Source organism: Agelaius phoeniceus, chromosome 1 (assembly GCF_051311805.1).
Source record: "Agelaius phoeniceus isolate bAgePho1 chromosome 1, bAgePho1.hap1, whole genome shotgun sequence".
Classification (NCBI taxonomy): domain Eukaryota; kingdom Metazoa; phylum Chordata; class Aves; order Passeriformes; family Icteridae; genus Agelaius; species Agelaius phoeniceus.
Window position 1 is genome coordinate 12,137,047 of NC_135265.1, and position 12,603 is coordinate 12,149,649.

General features: G+C 37.0%; 1 protein-coding gene across 5 annotated transcripts in view; it reads left to right on the forward strand.

Annotated features, from left to right (window-relative positions):
* Positions 1-12,047, forward strand: part of PFKP (phosphofructokinase, platelet) — a 43,163-nt gene extending 31,116 nt beyond the window's left edge. For 2 of the 5 annotated variants that reach the window (XM_054649596.2, XM_054649606.2), the window contains 7 exons: positions 3,839-3,991; positions 7,595-7,759; positions 8,779-8,840; positions 9,349-9,460; positions 10,221-10,320; positions 10,957-11,062; positions 11,514-12,047. In XM_054649596.2, the coding sequence (XP_054505571.1) occupies positions 3,839-3,991; positions 7,595-7,759; positions 8,779-8,840; positions 9,349-9,460; positions 10,221-10,320; positions 10,957-11,062; positions 11,514-11,664 (849 nt within the window). In that variant the 3' untranslated portion in view covers positions 11,665-12,047. Of the gene's footprint in view, positions 1-3,838; positions 3,992-7,594; positions 7,760-8,778; positions 8,841-9,348; positions 9,461-10,220; positions 10,377-10,641; positions 10,648-10,956; positions 11,063-11,513 lie in introns of those variants that run through there. The other 3 variants (XM_077171424.1, XM_077171496.1, XM_077171329.1) reach the window with 3 other exon arrangements.
* Positions 12,048-12,603: the final 556 nt, after the last annotated feature.

Below are 12,603 nucleotides of genomic sequence, written 5' to 3' on the forward strand. Positions count from 1 at the left end.
AGATATGTAGTAGTCAGTCTGTGTTGTTGTGGTTTGCTTTTCTGTTTAGGTTTCTAGGTGTCATTTGCCTTCATTAGATAAAACGTTTGTATTTTCAATGTGAGAGTTGAAAACTTTTCAAAAGCTTTAATTTTTTTGCTAATGGTTTTCTTCTGGTTGTTTTGCATTTAATTTTGCCTAGATTTTTCTCTGGATTAAATATGAAAAGTAACGGCTTTGCAAGATTTATATTCAGTTGAGTGGAAAATTAAATTTGGTGGGGTTTTTTTGTTTTGTTTTGTTTTTGGTTTGTTTTTTTGTTTTTTCCTTTTGGAGGGAGCAGACTTTTCAGACTTTTGCATTCGGAAGACGTCTTTTCAGTTTTTTGCTCTGATTGTTTGAATGTGATTCACAAGAACTCCCAGTGAAAAATGCATCCTTTCATTCTTGTGCCATGCTCAGATCAGGTGCAGTAGCAACTGTGCCTCTATTAAATGTGACCAGATAGGCTCAATACATGTCATACAATTGGCAGTGGTAAACAAACGTAGGAGGTGGACATGAATATCCATTTTATCAAGTTTATAGATAGGTTTTATTCCTGTTACCACAGTTAGGTCAATAAATGCATCATAGTTTACAGTGCTGTCAGAGCACCAAAACTGCTCAGTTTTTCAGTGTTGTCTGAAACCAAAGTGTCATCACACTTAGTTTTTCTGTGGTATGGTTCTTACTTGTGTGCTCTTGCCTACCTCTAGTCAGGTAAGTACAATTGTGCTGGTAATCAGGGATTGTTGCTCTTTGGCATCATTAGACACTTGGCAGTTGTTTTAACTTGTCAAGTGTAAGTAGTATGCTGAAACATTGGCTGATAAAATGTGTTAAAATTCTGCATTTAAAAAGAAAAACAAAAAACAGACTTAACAGATACATAACTTCTGAATGACAGATTAGTAAAGAGTGTGCTCCTCACAAAGGCATGAATGTTGCTCAACAACTACTTCAGATTCTATAACTGATCATGAGGACCCTTCTGAAATGTTCCATTTTTTCCATTTCTGTTTTAAAATCCTGGCTTCAAATTTGATTTATCTTTTGAATAGTGTTTTAAATTTGTGATAAACTGTATTTTTCACTTCACTTTTCAGAATATTAGAAAAACTGCTAATGACAACATAAAGTACCTGGGAAAAGCTGGATTTTTCTACCTGAGGAGAATATGCTTAAGGCTGATCTATATAGACATAAAAAGTTATCCTTGTAGGATTGCAGGATAAGAACATGAACTTCAAATTTTCTATTAAATGAAGCATCACTAAAATAACTACCATAATAAAAATATCTATATTTTCAAGTATGTTGCTAATTCTATGAAATGAATAGGATATTATTTTAGATGTCAGACCTCAGGAATGTCACAGCCATGAAAGGAAAGGAAAGGTATCAGCTAGATGAGAATAATGGAACCTGAAAAAGGGAGAGGCTAAAACTTTCCACTATGTTTCTTTGACAATCTTACCTTTCTTTTCACCCAGGGAAAAGGGGGTACAGACTGATGATTTGGTTTTGTGGGGCAAAAAAAAATAAAATGTTCCCTGAGGAGCAAAGAAAGCTACAGTCAGATGCCTTAAGGCAGTCTCCACACATTTCCCATGGAAAACAGACACCTGTACCCTCCCAGTAGCATGTGTGGCTCCACATTACTCTGAGCTAGGAAGCTGAAAATTAGCCAGGCCACTAGCTAACCTGTTAATTTTTCATCTCCTTCAGTCCTAGTAACAGCTGATGTGGAGTAAGGGCAGTAACTCCATTCCCTTCAGTGGGCATTTGTATTTAGATCATCTTCAAGTCAACAAACAGTAGTCTTTTTTTGACTGCAGAATTTTTATAAAGCATCCTTGGTTATGTTGGTTATGGCAACAAACTTTTCAGTAAAACAAACCCAATAAAAGGGTAGGAAATTATTAAACCATTTTATTAACATAGTGCAGTATCCCTCTATGGCCTTACTGTAGTACTTAAAAAAAAATAAATTCATAGCAGTTGCTAAAACCATTGATTACTTATTTACCCTTTATAATTAAGTGACCATATATTAAAAGCATTTTCATGTTTTGCCACAGTGATGCAAAGATGTTGCATATAATCATCTAATGCTCGTGCGTGGTGAAGGTACAGTCATTGGATATGTTGGCTGAATCACTTGCATCAAATAAAATGGCAATATTTAATGCAAGTACAACATATCATAACTGCATCTTAACATATCATAAATGCAGACTAACCAGTTATGTTAGTTATTGCTCTACATCTCCCTTTGACTTGTTTTTCCAGAAGTCTTAATATGAAACCTTTTAGAGAAACTCATGTTCTGCAGATCTCCAGGAAGCTGTGTGGTTTTACCAAACTGCTGTTACTTTGTATGTCTTTATTCTTTTAATAGAAATAAAAGTTCAAAGCAGCCTGACTGAGCCAGGCAATTACTGAAATTTCCTAAGTGAAGTCTCAGCCACTCAAAAAATCAAATCCCAAATAAACCCCTCCTATTTGTTGCTCCTGGTTGTAGTTCTTCTGAGCTCTTTGGGTCTGAAAGTGCCATCTTTCAGACTATGTTTCAACCTCAAACTGAAAGTATAACACTGAGCTGTTCCATTTAGAAAACAGTGAGGAGAGAGAGCTTTTTTAGAAAGTCAGTTTGCATTTATGCACCTACAGCCATAAATATCCTGTCTTCTCACTGAACAGGATCTGCTCTGTCTAGGACAAAAGCTCAGAAGAACTCTCACAGGTAGGGGATTTACCCATAATTTTCTTCTATGTTTTTCCTTAAACACATCACTGTGCAGATGTGCCTGGATATACCTCAATAGGTATCTAATTTTGATCTGCAGTAATTGGCTTCTCTGAACCAATTTGAGAAATTAAGAAAATGAGACTTCTGTGAACATCAGTTTCTGGGAGAAAGAGATGAAAACATCGTGTACTACGTAATCAGGCTTTCTGGTAGAGAGCCATAACACAGGCAGTTTGAAAAATTGCCACACTTCATGAGAGATACTGATGAGTTTAGATTAGAAATAATTGGAATAATGTAATGCATGTTTACTTAAAACAGCTGCAGAATCTCAACATTTATTTTGACATCCACTAGGAGCACCTAATCCTTTTGACATGATAATATATTCTGTAGAATTTGGAGTCATTCCAAGGACCTAAAACTGCTTTTCAAAGAAACCTTGAACTATACTTGCAAACTTTATTAACTCATCCATGTGCATATGTTCCTGGATTTTTCTAGGCCTACATCCAGTCTGTGTTCACAGAGGCAGATGTGTGATGTTGATAGAAACTTTGAAGGCATGGGTGAACTTTTTTTTCCTTTCTCTTGGTGGAAATAGATGCGTGTCTTGACTTTCTAGGATAACATAGTTTTTTTAAAAAGTGTCTTTCTTTAAGCATTTTCTTCAAGTTGCAAGGGTTTTACTAGTTAACTTTCTAAGCTCCTTAGCATGTATCAAACTCTGTTCTTTAAGTTCTTTCTTGTGGAATGATTTCCAGTCTAGCTTTTTGCTATCCTTTCCTACCCAGCTGCTTCAGACCTCTCTGCTGTGCACACTTCACCTTCAGTCTGTACTAACTTGTACTAATCCTCTGCATTTCTTCAAAGAGCATTGTGCCAATGCAACCCCAGTGCACTGTTGTGGTATGTACAGGATATTTCCACCCCCCCCAAATAATCTCACCAATTGTATTTACTTGGGCCAATGGACAGCCACATTTACCATCACATGCCAGGAGTCATTAGCAGAGCAGTCCAAAGACAAGGAATGTTTCACTCACACTTGTACCACTGCTTCAGGCCTTTGAAAGTTGTCTGCAGCTCTACGAGGCGCGTGCCAGCTTTGAGGAGTTTAAAGTTCCTATGTGTGTTTTGCCTGCTACTATTAGCAACAATGTGCCAGGCACAGACTATAGCCTTGGTACTGACACTGCCTTGAATGCTATTGTGGAGGTAAGACTGCATATCTTTTAAAAGTTAAGATGATAAAATGCATAAGATGAGGTTACTTAAAGACTTTGAAATGTCTGGTTTTCTTAAAGAACTCAGTTACTTGTGTTTTTTAATGGTTAATACTTCAGTTTTCCAAGACTGATTAAAGATTAACCTTAGAAAAAATATTATTTAAATGCTTAATTTTTGGGTACTATCTTTAGTTCTTCAAGACTCCTGCATTAGTACTTAGGGTATTTGCTTTTACTGAGAATCAAATATTTTGCTTTCTTCAATTTAATTTTTTATCTAATTTTTACTTATTACTTAGGTAAAAGAAGAAAGCACATATTTTATAAATAAATGCCCCATTTGTTGGATGAACTATTGACTGAGCTCAGTGCAGTTGAGCATTTTAAGTACATGATTAACACTAAACACATGAATAATCCCGTAGACTCCATTAGGCTTAACATACATTAAGTGCATATAAATGCATGGATAGTATAAGCAGTTAAGTCTGTCACTGATGTTCAGCTAAACAATGCAGGGTCAGAACAATCAGTGTCTTAGTTTTAGTCTACCATAGTTTTTCCCTTGGGTACAACTGCTTCATGAGCTCTTTCAGTCCTATTTGCTCTGCTTAAGACACAGCAAAGGGAACTGAGCTGAGGTGTAATGCAAACAAATGAGTAAATCTTACCAGCTCTGAGTTTCATCAAACCCATCATTAGCAAGCCGTGTAACTAACCATGAAGTAATTTGCCAAGGAAGTAAAATCAAGGCTACAGATCCAGGGGGTTGGGAAAAGCAGGTTTGTTTTCCTGCTTTATACAGTGTTCTTACACAGTGAGTGAAAAAGCTCAGTAGATAACTGGAAGAGCTGTGGCAGAAAACAGGGTGGCCTTTGGGAGCTGCATGCAGCATCCCTGGGCTGAGATGTCCTAAGGTGTTGTGTTGGTGTCATCATGTAACAATGTTCATAGGCAGGAAATGGGTACTTCACCACTCCTCTAGCTTTTTCCCCCTTGTCCTGACATTTATTCAAGTAGCTAAATCTGGTAATTGTGAATGACGCCCCTTCAAAAGTGATAACTTTGGAAACACAATGGGGTAACAAATGATTTTCTATAGTGCTGCTTCCTCTTACATAATTGTTTTTGGTACTAATGTAATTACAGTTTGTATAGATATCAGTGATGCTCTCTGTAAAAAAAAAAAATGGTTGCATCATTTGAATTTTTTTGTCATTAGGATGTTGAGTTAATGCTAATAGCACACTTGATTTGGTGTTTCAAACATTAGGATTTCTCATTAAGCTGGGTCAGTTCATATAAAAACTGAACTAGCAACAGAATTCCAAAACAAGTCATCAGACCTTGTTTATGATGTCTGAAACCTGCACCAGGCAGTTGAGGTTTGGCTCTTCCAGCCTGTAGTGTAGTGTATGAATTAATAATTCATTTAAGTCTACCTGTGCCAATTTCATATTTGGGTATTTCTGTCACAGTAATTCTGAGAAAGCAAGAGTAATAGGAAGTTTGTACTCCATCTCTTGTATGGTCAAGGACAGAAACCCTTCTAAGTAGATTTCAAGTGATTAGTCCCATTGGCAATGACTGATTTACCTCCTTGCTTAGTACTTGGAGATTCTCAAAAGGCAGAAAATTCCACTCTCCTGCCAGCAGATGGGAAATCTTTTTAGAAATCTTGGGATTTACAAATACTAGAAGTCTCTCAAAATGGTGGAAACCTTCACATGTATCTCTATTGTCTAAAGACAAGATTGTTTTATAACGTAAGTTAAACACATAGTACCTATCCAGTTTCAGGCAGCTCTTTAAAAAACGAGTTAAATTTCTCCAGTGCTACAGTATTCTGCAAAAATTTTCATGAAATAATGTCTGCAAGGAGAAAGTAAAGTACTTGGTGACACAGTAAAACCCAAGATAAGTAAGTAAAAGTGTCATTTTGAAAAACTGACAGAAAGTCAACATAGACTTTTGTGACATAGTATGTTATGGAGATAATTCTCTGCTTGGGATAACAGAATATCCATATTCTGAATAAATTCATGTGAATGCTGCACTTTTGTGTGTAAGCACATAATATGCATATATGCAAATACATAAATAAAATATGTATAAATAAAACTGCATGTATCTTTTGCTAGCTTGACCTAAATACATGCATATACTGGTCTTAGTCTTTAAATGCATTAAACTCTCTTATGTTAGAAGTTCTAGAGTTTTTATATTAAGTTTTCTGATATATCAAGTAATGATTTGTTCTGTGATGTGTTAGGTATGGTTTTAAGGGCCATATTGCTCACAATCTGAATTTCAGAAGTAGTATTTTCAGTTAGCTGAATGAAGTTCTGGTTTTGAAAAACTGTGAACTAGAAATACCTCAAATATTACAGCACCTACAGTTACTCATTCAAAAAATCAGAAAGTTGGGGGATTTTTTAATGTTACCATAATTCAGGTTGCAAGTTGACAGACTTTCCAGGTACTTTCATTTCCAATTTTATTAAACAGAACTGGTGTTGGGACACTACATCAGTTTCACAAAATTCTTCCTGTCAGAAAGTGTGGTATATCCTATTTATTTATTTGTTTCTAAGACAAAGAAGAAAATAGAGCCTCTTTATTTCTCTGACTTGCTTTCTGAAAGGAAAATACATTAATGAACAACTTTAAAATAACTTCAAATGGTAGAAAAATTCATTCCAGGAGGTGAGTTTGTCAAATAGATTCTTGAGTATTACTAAAACCTAAACGTGGATAGTAAACTAGTTCCTAAGTTTCTGCATTTTCCTGAGTTACAATATTTTCCTAAGATTCCTAGGTCTTGCCACACTGGAGATTGCCTCTGTCTTTGTTACTTTCCTCTTCTCTTAAGCAGCTCTAAGAAATACTGGTGTTAACTGGTTACATGTAAGTAACAGATCTCCATGTAGAGAACATTCCTTATGCTGGTCAGAGTAAGGTGCAAGTGGAGATTTCAGTCTTTTTACAGTAACTATGCACCTGTTAGTAAAAAACCAAAAACATTTTAAAACATGCACCAGTAGTGCTTGAAAGAATTATATTTATCTGGAAATCATTACTGGAAAGTAATTGGGCAGTACCTGCTCAGGACTTAAGAAGTTCAGCATAGATAGGAATGCAGTGAATTTTAATATCAATGCTAAGAAGAAGTAATGAATAGAGTTAAAGAAGAGAAGTTTATTCATCCCACAATTCCTTGAAAAGCTTCATTATATCTACTTGTATCTGTGTTAGAAAATGCAGATACACAACTGGTTAATGCCACTACAAACCAAAATGAACTCTTGTTTCAGTATTTACAGGAAGCAAGTGTATGTTAAGAATTACTAGTAGAAAAACATTTTATTTCTACCCTGGTGTTCAGTATATGATTTATAAGAAATCCTTTATTGGATAATTATTGCAGTTACACGGGCTATAACATTTTGGAATTCTTTAAAGATTCATTCTTTACAAATGCTTTATTTTTAACTTTTTCATTACCAGTAGGTGACACAAAGTTGCATGACATACAAAAACGTAAGCAGTGAGGGGTTGTAGTGCATACTCAGGCTGTGGTGTCTCTGAGCAGACGTGTGACCGCATCAAGCAGTCGGCCAGCGGCACCAAGCGCCGCGTCTTCATCATCGAGACCATGGGCGGCTACTGCGGCTACCTGGCCAACATGGGGGCCCTGGCAGCAGGAGCTGATGCTGCTTACATCTTTGAGGAGCAGTTTGATATCAGGGAGCTCCAGGTACTCTGCACCTTTTTTGCTCATTCTTAAGCAGATCTAAAGCTGTGTATCGTGTGTATCGTAATGTGTGTACTTGAAGCAGATGGCTCATGAAAGAAAGAAACAGCTGAGGTTGGGCCTAAAATCTGGCTTGTCATGCCAGTTCCATAACATTATATAAAGGAATGTGGACACAATCACTGTTGACAACCAAGTTCAGTAAAATGACAAAAATAATTGTATTGGCCATTAAGCACTACTAGATTAATTGTTTCATTTTTAGTCTTCTGATTGACATTCAAATTAAATGAACAGACCTGGGTAGTTTTAAAATAAAGCCAAAAAGAAGAGAACAGTATTTTCTTACTACGGTAGAGTTGTATTTAAAGGCTGTTCAGGACAAGAACTGACCAGTATGTCAGGTTTATTTAGATACTGACTCTGTTACCACAGCTATTCAGAGCATGTCTGGAAGTGTTACTAAAATAAAGCCCTCAGGCTTTAAGGATTACGGATTATGGTGTAGTACATACACAAGCTGATATGGAACTTGTCTGTTGTGAGGACTTTACACTTCTGAGATGGTTAGTGCTAGCTGCAGTCATGGACAAACACAAAGCTAAAAGGATTGAACTTTCCTGAGAAGCACAGAGATGTGAAATGAATCAGAACTTATCCCCATGCAGTTGTTGGCAGGACTGGAAGTAAGGGCAGGCTGTAAACTTCAGTGGCAATTTGTGTATTTTTATGTATATCAAGCTGGATGCTGTACCAGTATAGAATATAAATTTGATTTAATAAAATCCTTTGATTTAATAAAATCTGTTACTTCTGATATAGAGAAAGATGTTAGTTTTAACTCAAGATGAATTGTCATACACAGCATGTTATCCTATATCTCCAGAAATCTTGATAATTTCAATTTGCACATAATGCTTTATGTGGAATATTTGACAGAAGTTCTCAGGAAATGTAGGCTCGTTAAAGTTGTTTCAGATACAGAGTTCTGTATGGATCTTTAAAAATACTTTTGTTTCCAGGCTAATGTGGAACATTTGACTGAAAAAATGAAAACCAGTATCCAGCGTGGTCTAGTGCTGAGGTAAGTAAAAGTACTTGTAATATATGGCATCAGTGATACTGAGCATTCCCAGCCAGGTAGGTTGCTTGGCCACTTGGAATGACACTCCAAGTCTATATTCCTTGATTATTCCTTTAACTTGAGATTTTTAGAAAAGCTGTGCTCCAAAAGGCAATTCTGTGACCTGTCTGGAAGTGCAAGTCTAAAAATTCTTTCTATGTAAATATATTTGCTCTGTAATCTAATACTTCATCCTATTTTCAGTCTGTTTTCTCATTGGGTTTGTCTTTTATTCCAGATTCCTACTTACTAAAGGTAGTGTGCCACACTGTAGCCTTTACTGTAAAACCCCTAAAAATCATGAGCCTGTTACATGAAAGTGAGTGTATGTGATCAGATGAAAATGTCCCAGCCAGAATTACTGCTATCAAGAAAAGGAGAAAAGGAAAAAGACTTGTCATTCAGTAGCTGCAAAGACATCCAGTGCTTTAGAGTAAAATTGCTAACTGTCTGGCCTTAATTGTTACAGGAATGAGAACTGCAATGAGAACTACACAACTGATTTCATTTATCAGCTGTATTCTGAAGAAGGAAAAGGAGTGTTTGACTGTAGAAAAAATGTATTGGGCCATATGCAGCAGGTAAATACAACCCTACAGTTACAGACAGCACTAACTCTGTGTGCATAAAGTATATACACTACACTATTCAAGCATTTGAAACACGTCTGACTCAAGATTAAGGGAAAAAAATTTGAATTTTTGTTTGTAGGCAACTCAGAAGTATTTTTTAGCATCAGGTTTTATTGCAAACCCTTTTTAAAAATCTAGGAAAAATGCATTAGATTCTTTATGAATTTCATTTTTATTCCTCTTCTGTCTATATTAATAAATAATTCCACTTTTTGTCTTATATTGTAATACTTTCTTCATAATACTATTATCTGCCCATCCATAATGTCTCTGCCTCTTGAACCCTCTTGAAGAGCAGAGATTTCATTAAGAAAATCTATGCAGATGGGTGTTTTTGTGGAAGAGACAGAAGTGAGCTACTCCTTTGGCCTGTGTTGTCTGCATGGCTTTATCTCACTGTGCAGCTGGTGGTTGGGCAAAGGGAGTTCCTGATTTGGCTACACTTATCACTGAGGCTGACCTAGAGGAGAATGCACAGTCCCCTCCATTCTTCTAAATGAGAATTAGAATTGATTCTGTGGGAATTCCACAGGTGCTGAACACAAATTTTAAACACCTTAGACTGACTAATGGGGTGGGGCTTTTGGTTTGTTTTACTAAGTGGGGGAAATGGAAATCAGAGGTAGAGCAGGCCATTAACAGAGATAACTGCTAGAACAAACACCAATCCTGCTTTGATAAGCTAACCCAGAATTCAATTTTTGCACAGGGTGGAGCACCTTCACCATTTGATAGAAATTTCGGGACAAAAATTTCAGCAAAAGCTATGCAGTGGATCTCCAAAAAACTGAAGGAAACCTACCGGAAAGGTGCACAAAAATTTGGTGCAGTCTCTTGTTACTGTCTTTGATTGTCTGTCAGTATGTAAGATTCCTCCACTTTGCAAACATATGACAATTTGTTAGTCAACATACTTCTTCCCATCTTGGTGTTTTTATTATTCAGTAGTGCCTTTCTGTGCTTCTTGGTGTATGAGCATTTCCAATTCAGTGAGGTCAATAATTCAGATAGCTGCTTCATCATCCTCTTAAAATAGCCAATGTGATGGAAGGTTTACATGCTTGCAGGAATTGATGTTTGTATAGTTACATTTGTTCTTTTTTGTTTCATGCTGCCTTCATGGGAGACAGAAGGAGGTAATACTTAAGTCTTTGAGAATTATTGTAAACCACTACTTCCTAAAATCTGATCTAAAACTGGATGCTAAAATTCAATCATTTTGTTGTTTAACTGCACTGTTATTTCATTGCTAATCACTGAAGTTAAGCTAAAAAGATCTAATCCTATTAAAGTACTAATCTGATGTTATATCAATCTATTAAATAATCAGTAGCTGAAATTAGGCTACTGTAAGTTTTTGTTTAGTTTGTTAAGTTTAATTACAGAAAAGTGGTATTTGCTCTTATACTTGTAAGAAGGATGCTGAATTACTTCATTCTTTTTAGGAAAAGTATTTGCCAATACCGATGACTCCGTTTGTTTGCTGGGAATGCGGAGACGCAACCTTGTTTTCCAACCCGTGGCTGAGCTGAAGAGTGAAACAGACTTTGTGTACGTATGCACTGCCTGGTGGTAAACACCTCACCACAGCCTGCCTTGCACCACTTCAAACAAACACTTCCCAACGCCTTCCTGCTTTTGCCTGAGGCCTGAATTCTCCCAGATCCACTTGGATTGTTTGCTTCTCTCTTGCTTTTGTGCTTTTACTTCATCCTCCTTACACCTGAAAGTCTCATGAAGTCTGGAACTGCTGTCCTGTTAAGTAACCTCCATGTGATTGCCTTAATGCCTAGAATTACTTTACTTCTGTTTCAGTTCACTGGGGCAGCATTTTTGTGCCAGATTTGGTATTAACACTGTTCATTTCTTTGGGATTCTGTCCTTGATTCTTCTCGTTTGTGTCAGTGTTTTACATCCCCCCATGATGGTCAATGCTTGATTCCATTCCTAATGAAGGTGTTTGCCTTACCCCATGTGTTTCACCTCCCTGTTTCCCCCCCAGACACAGGATTCCCAAGGAGCAGTGGTGGCTGAAGCTGCGGCCGCTGATGAAGATCCTGGCCAAGTACAAGACCAGCTATGACGTGTCAGACTCAGGCCAGCTGGAACATGTGGCCATGCTCCCAAAGGAAGCTGAGACTGGAGCCATCTAAACACACCACATTTAGATTGTTGTCATAGATGCACATTGTGAGTAACAATGCTTTAGAATCGTTAAAGCTTTGTTTTGTAACATTTAAATTATTGTTCCAGCACTTTATGTGAAACATGACGTTCAGCTGTCACACAGATTTTGTCCTGTTTGTGTGTTCTATTTGAAACAAACCCTTGCATCTAATGGAAAACACCAGTACTGATACTGCCCTTTAACAAGCAAGTGCAACACCGTTCTATGCACTCCGTAAGTTACTCATCTACTGCACTTTGTTTCAGAGTACTTACACCCAAAAATAAGTGTAGATGGCTAGTTCTTGTGTTGAGTTACAGGATGTGCTTAATGTTTCCAAAATGAAATAAAATACTGTTGCAAACATCACATGTGTGTTCACTTGCTTTTAAACAGCTGGGGAAATAATACTTGAAGGATTCTCTATAGACTCCAGTGAAGGAAAAAGAAACTCCCCTTTTCATTCCTCAGTGCTGCAGGAAGTAGTCACACCAGAGCAAGTGGTTTTTCATTGCTGCTTCAGGATCAGGCTAGGAGTTGGAATAATTTCCCCTTGTACAGGAAAGATAAAACTAGTTCTTGGGGTTGGGAGTGGGGAAGAACAGCTTTAGCAAGGTGAGATTCATAAGGGTGTAACCTGGCCCTTGCTTCGTGTTTTCTTTTTCTCAGAGCTTCTTTAAGATTAACACCCCCAATACTGATCAGAAAGGGTAACGAGGCTGAAAAACAGACAAAAATGTTTTCTCATGCTAGTTTATGTTAACTGGACCATCACAAGGTAAATACTAAATCATGGTGTACCAAAACCTTGCCCTAACTGTCAAGCACAACCGAACTTTATACAAAATAGACTCCCCTGATTGATTAGGGATTTTCCCACTGCACTGCACACTCAGCTTGGTGGAATGTACTGTCACAGACTGCT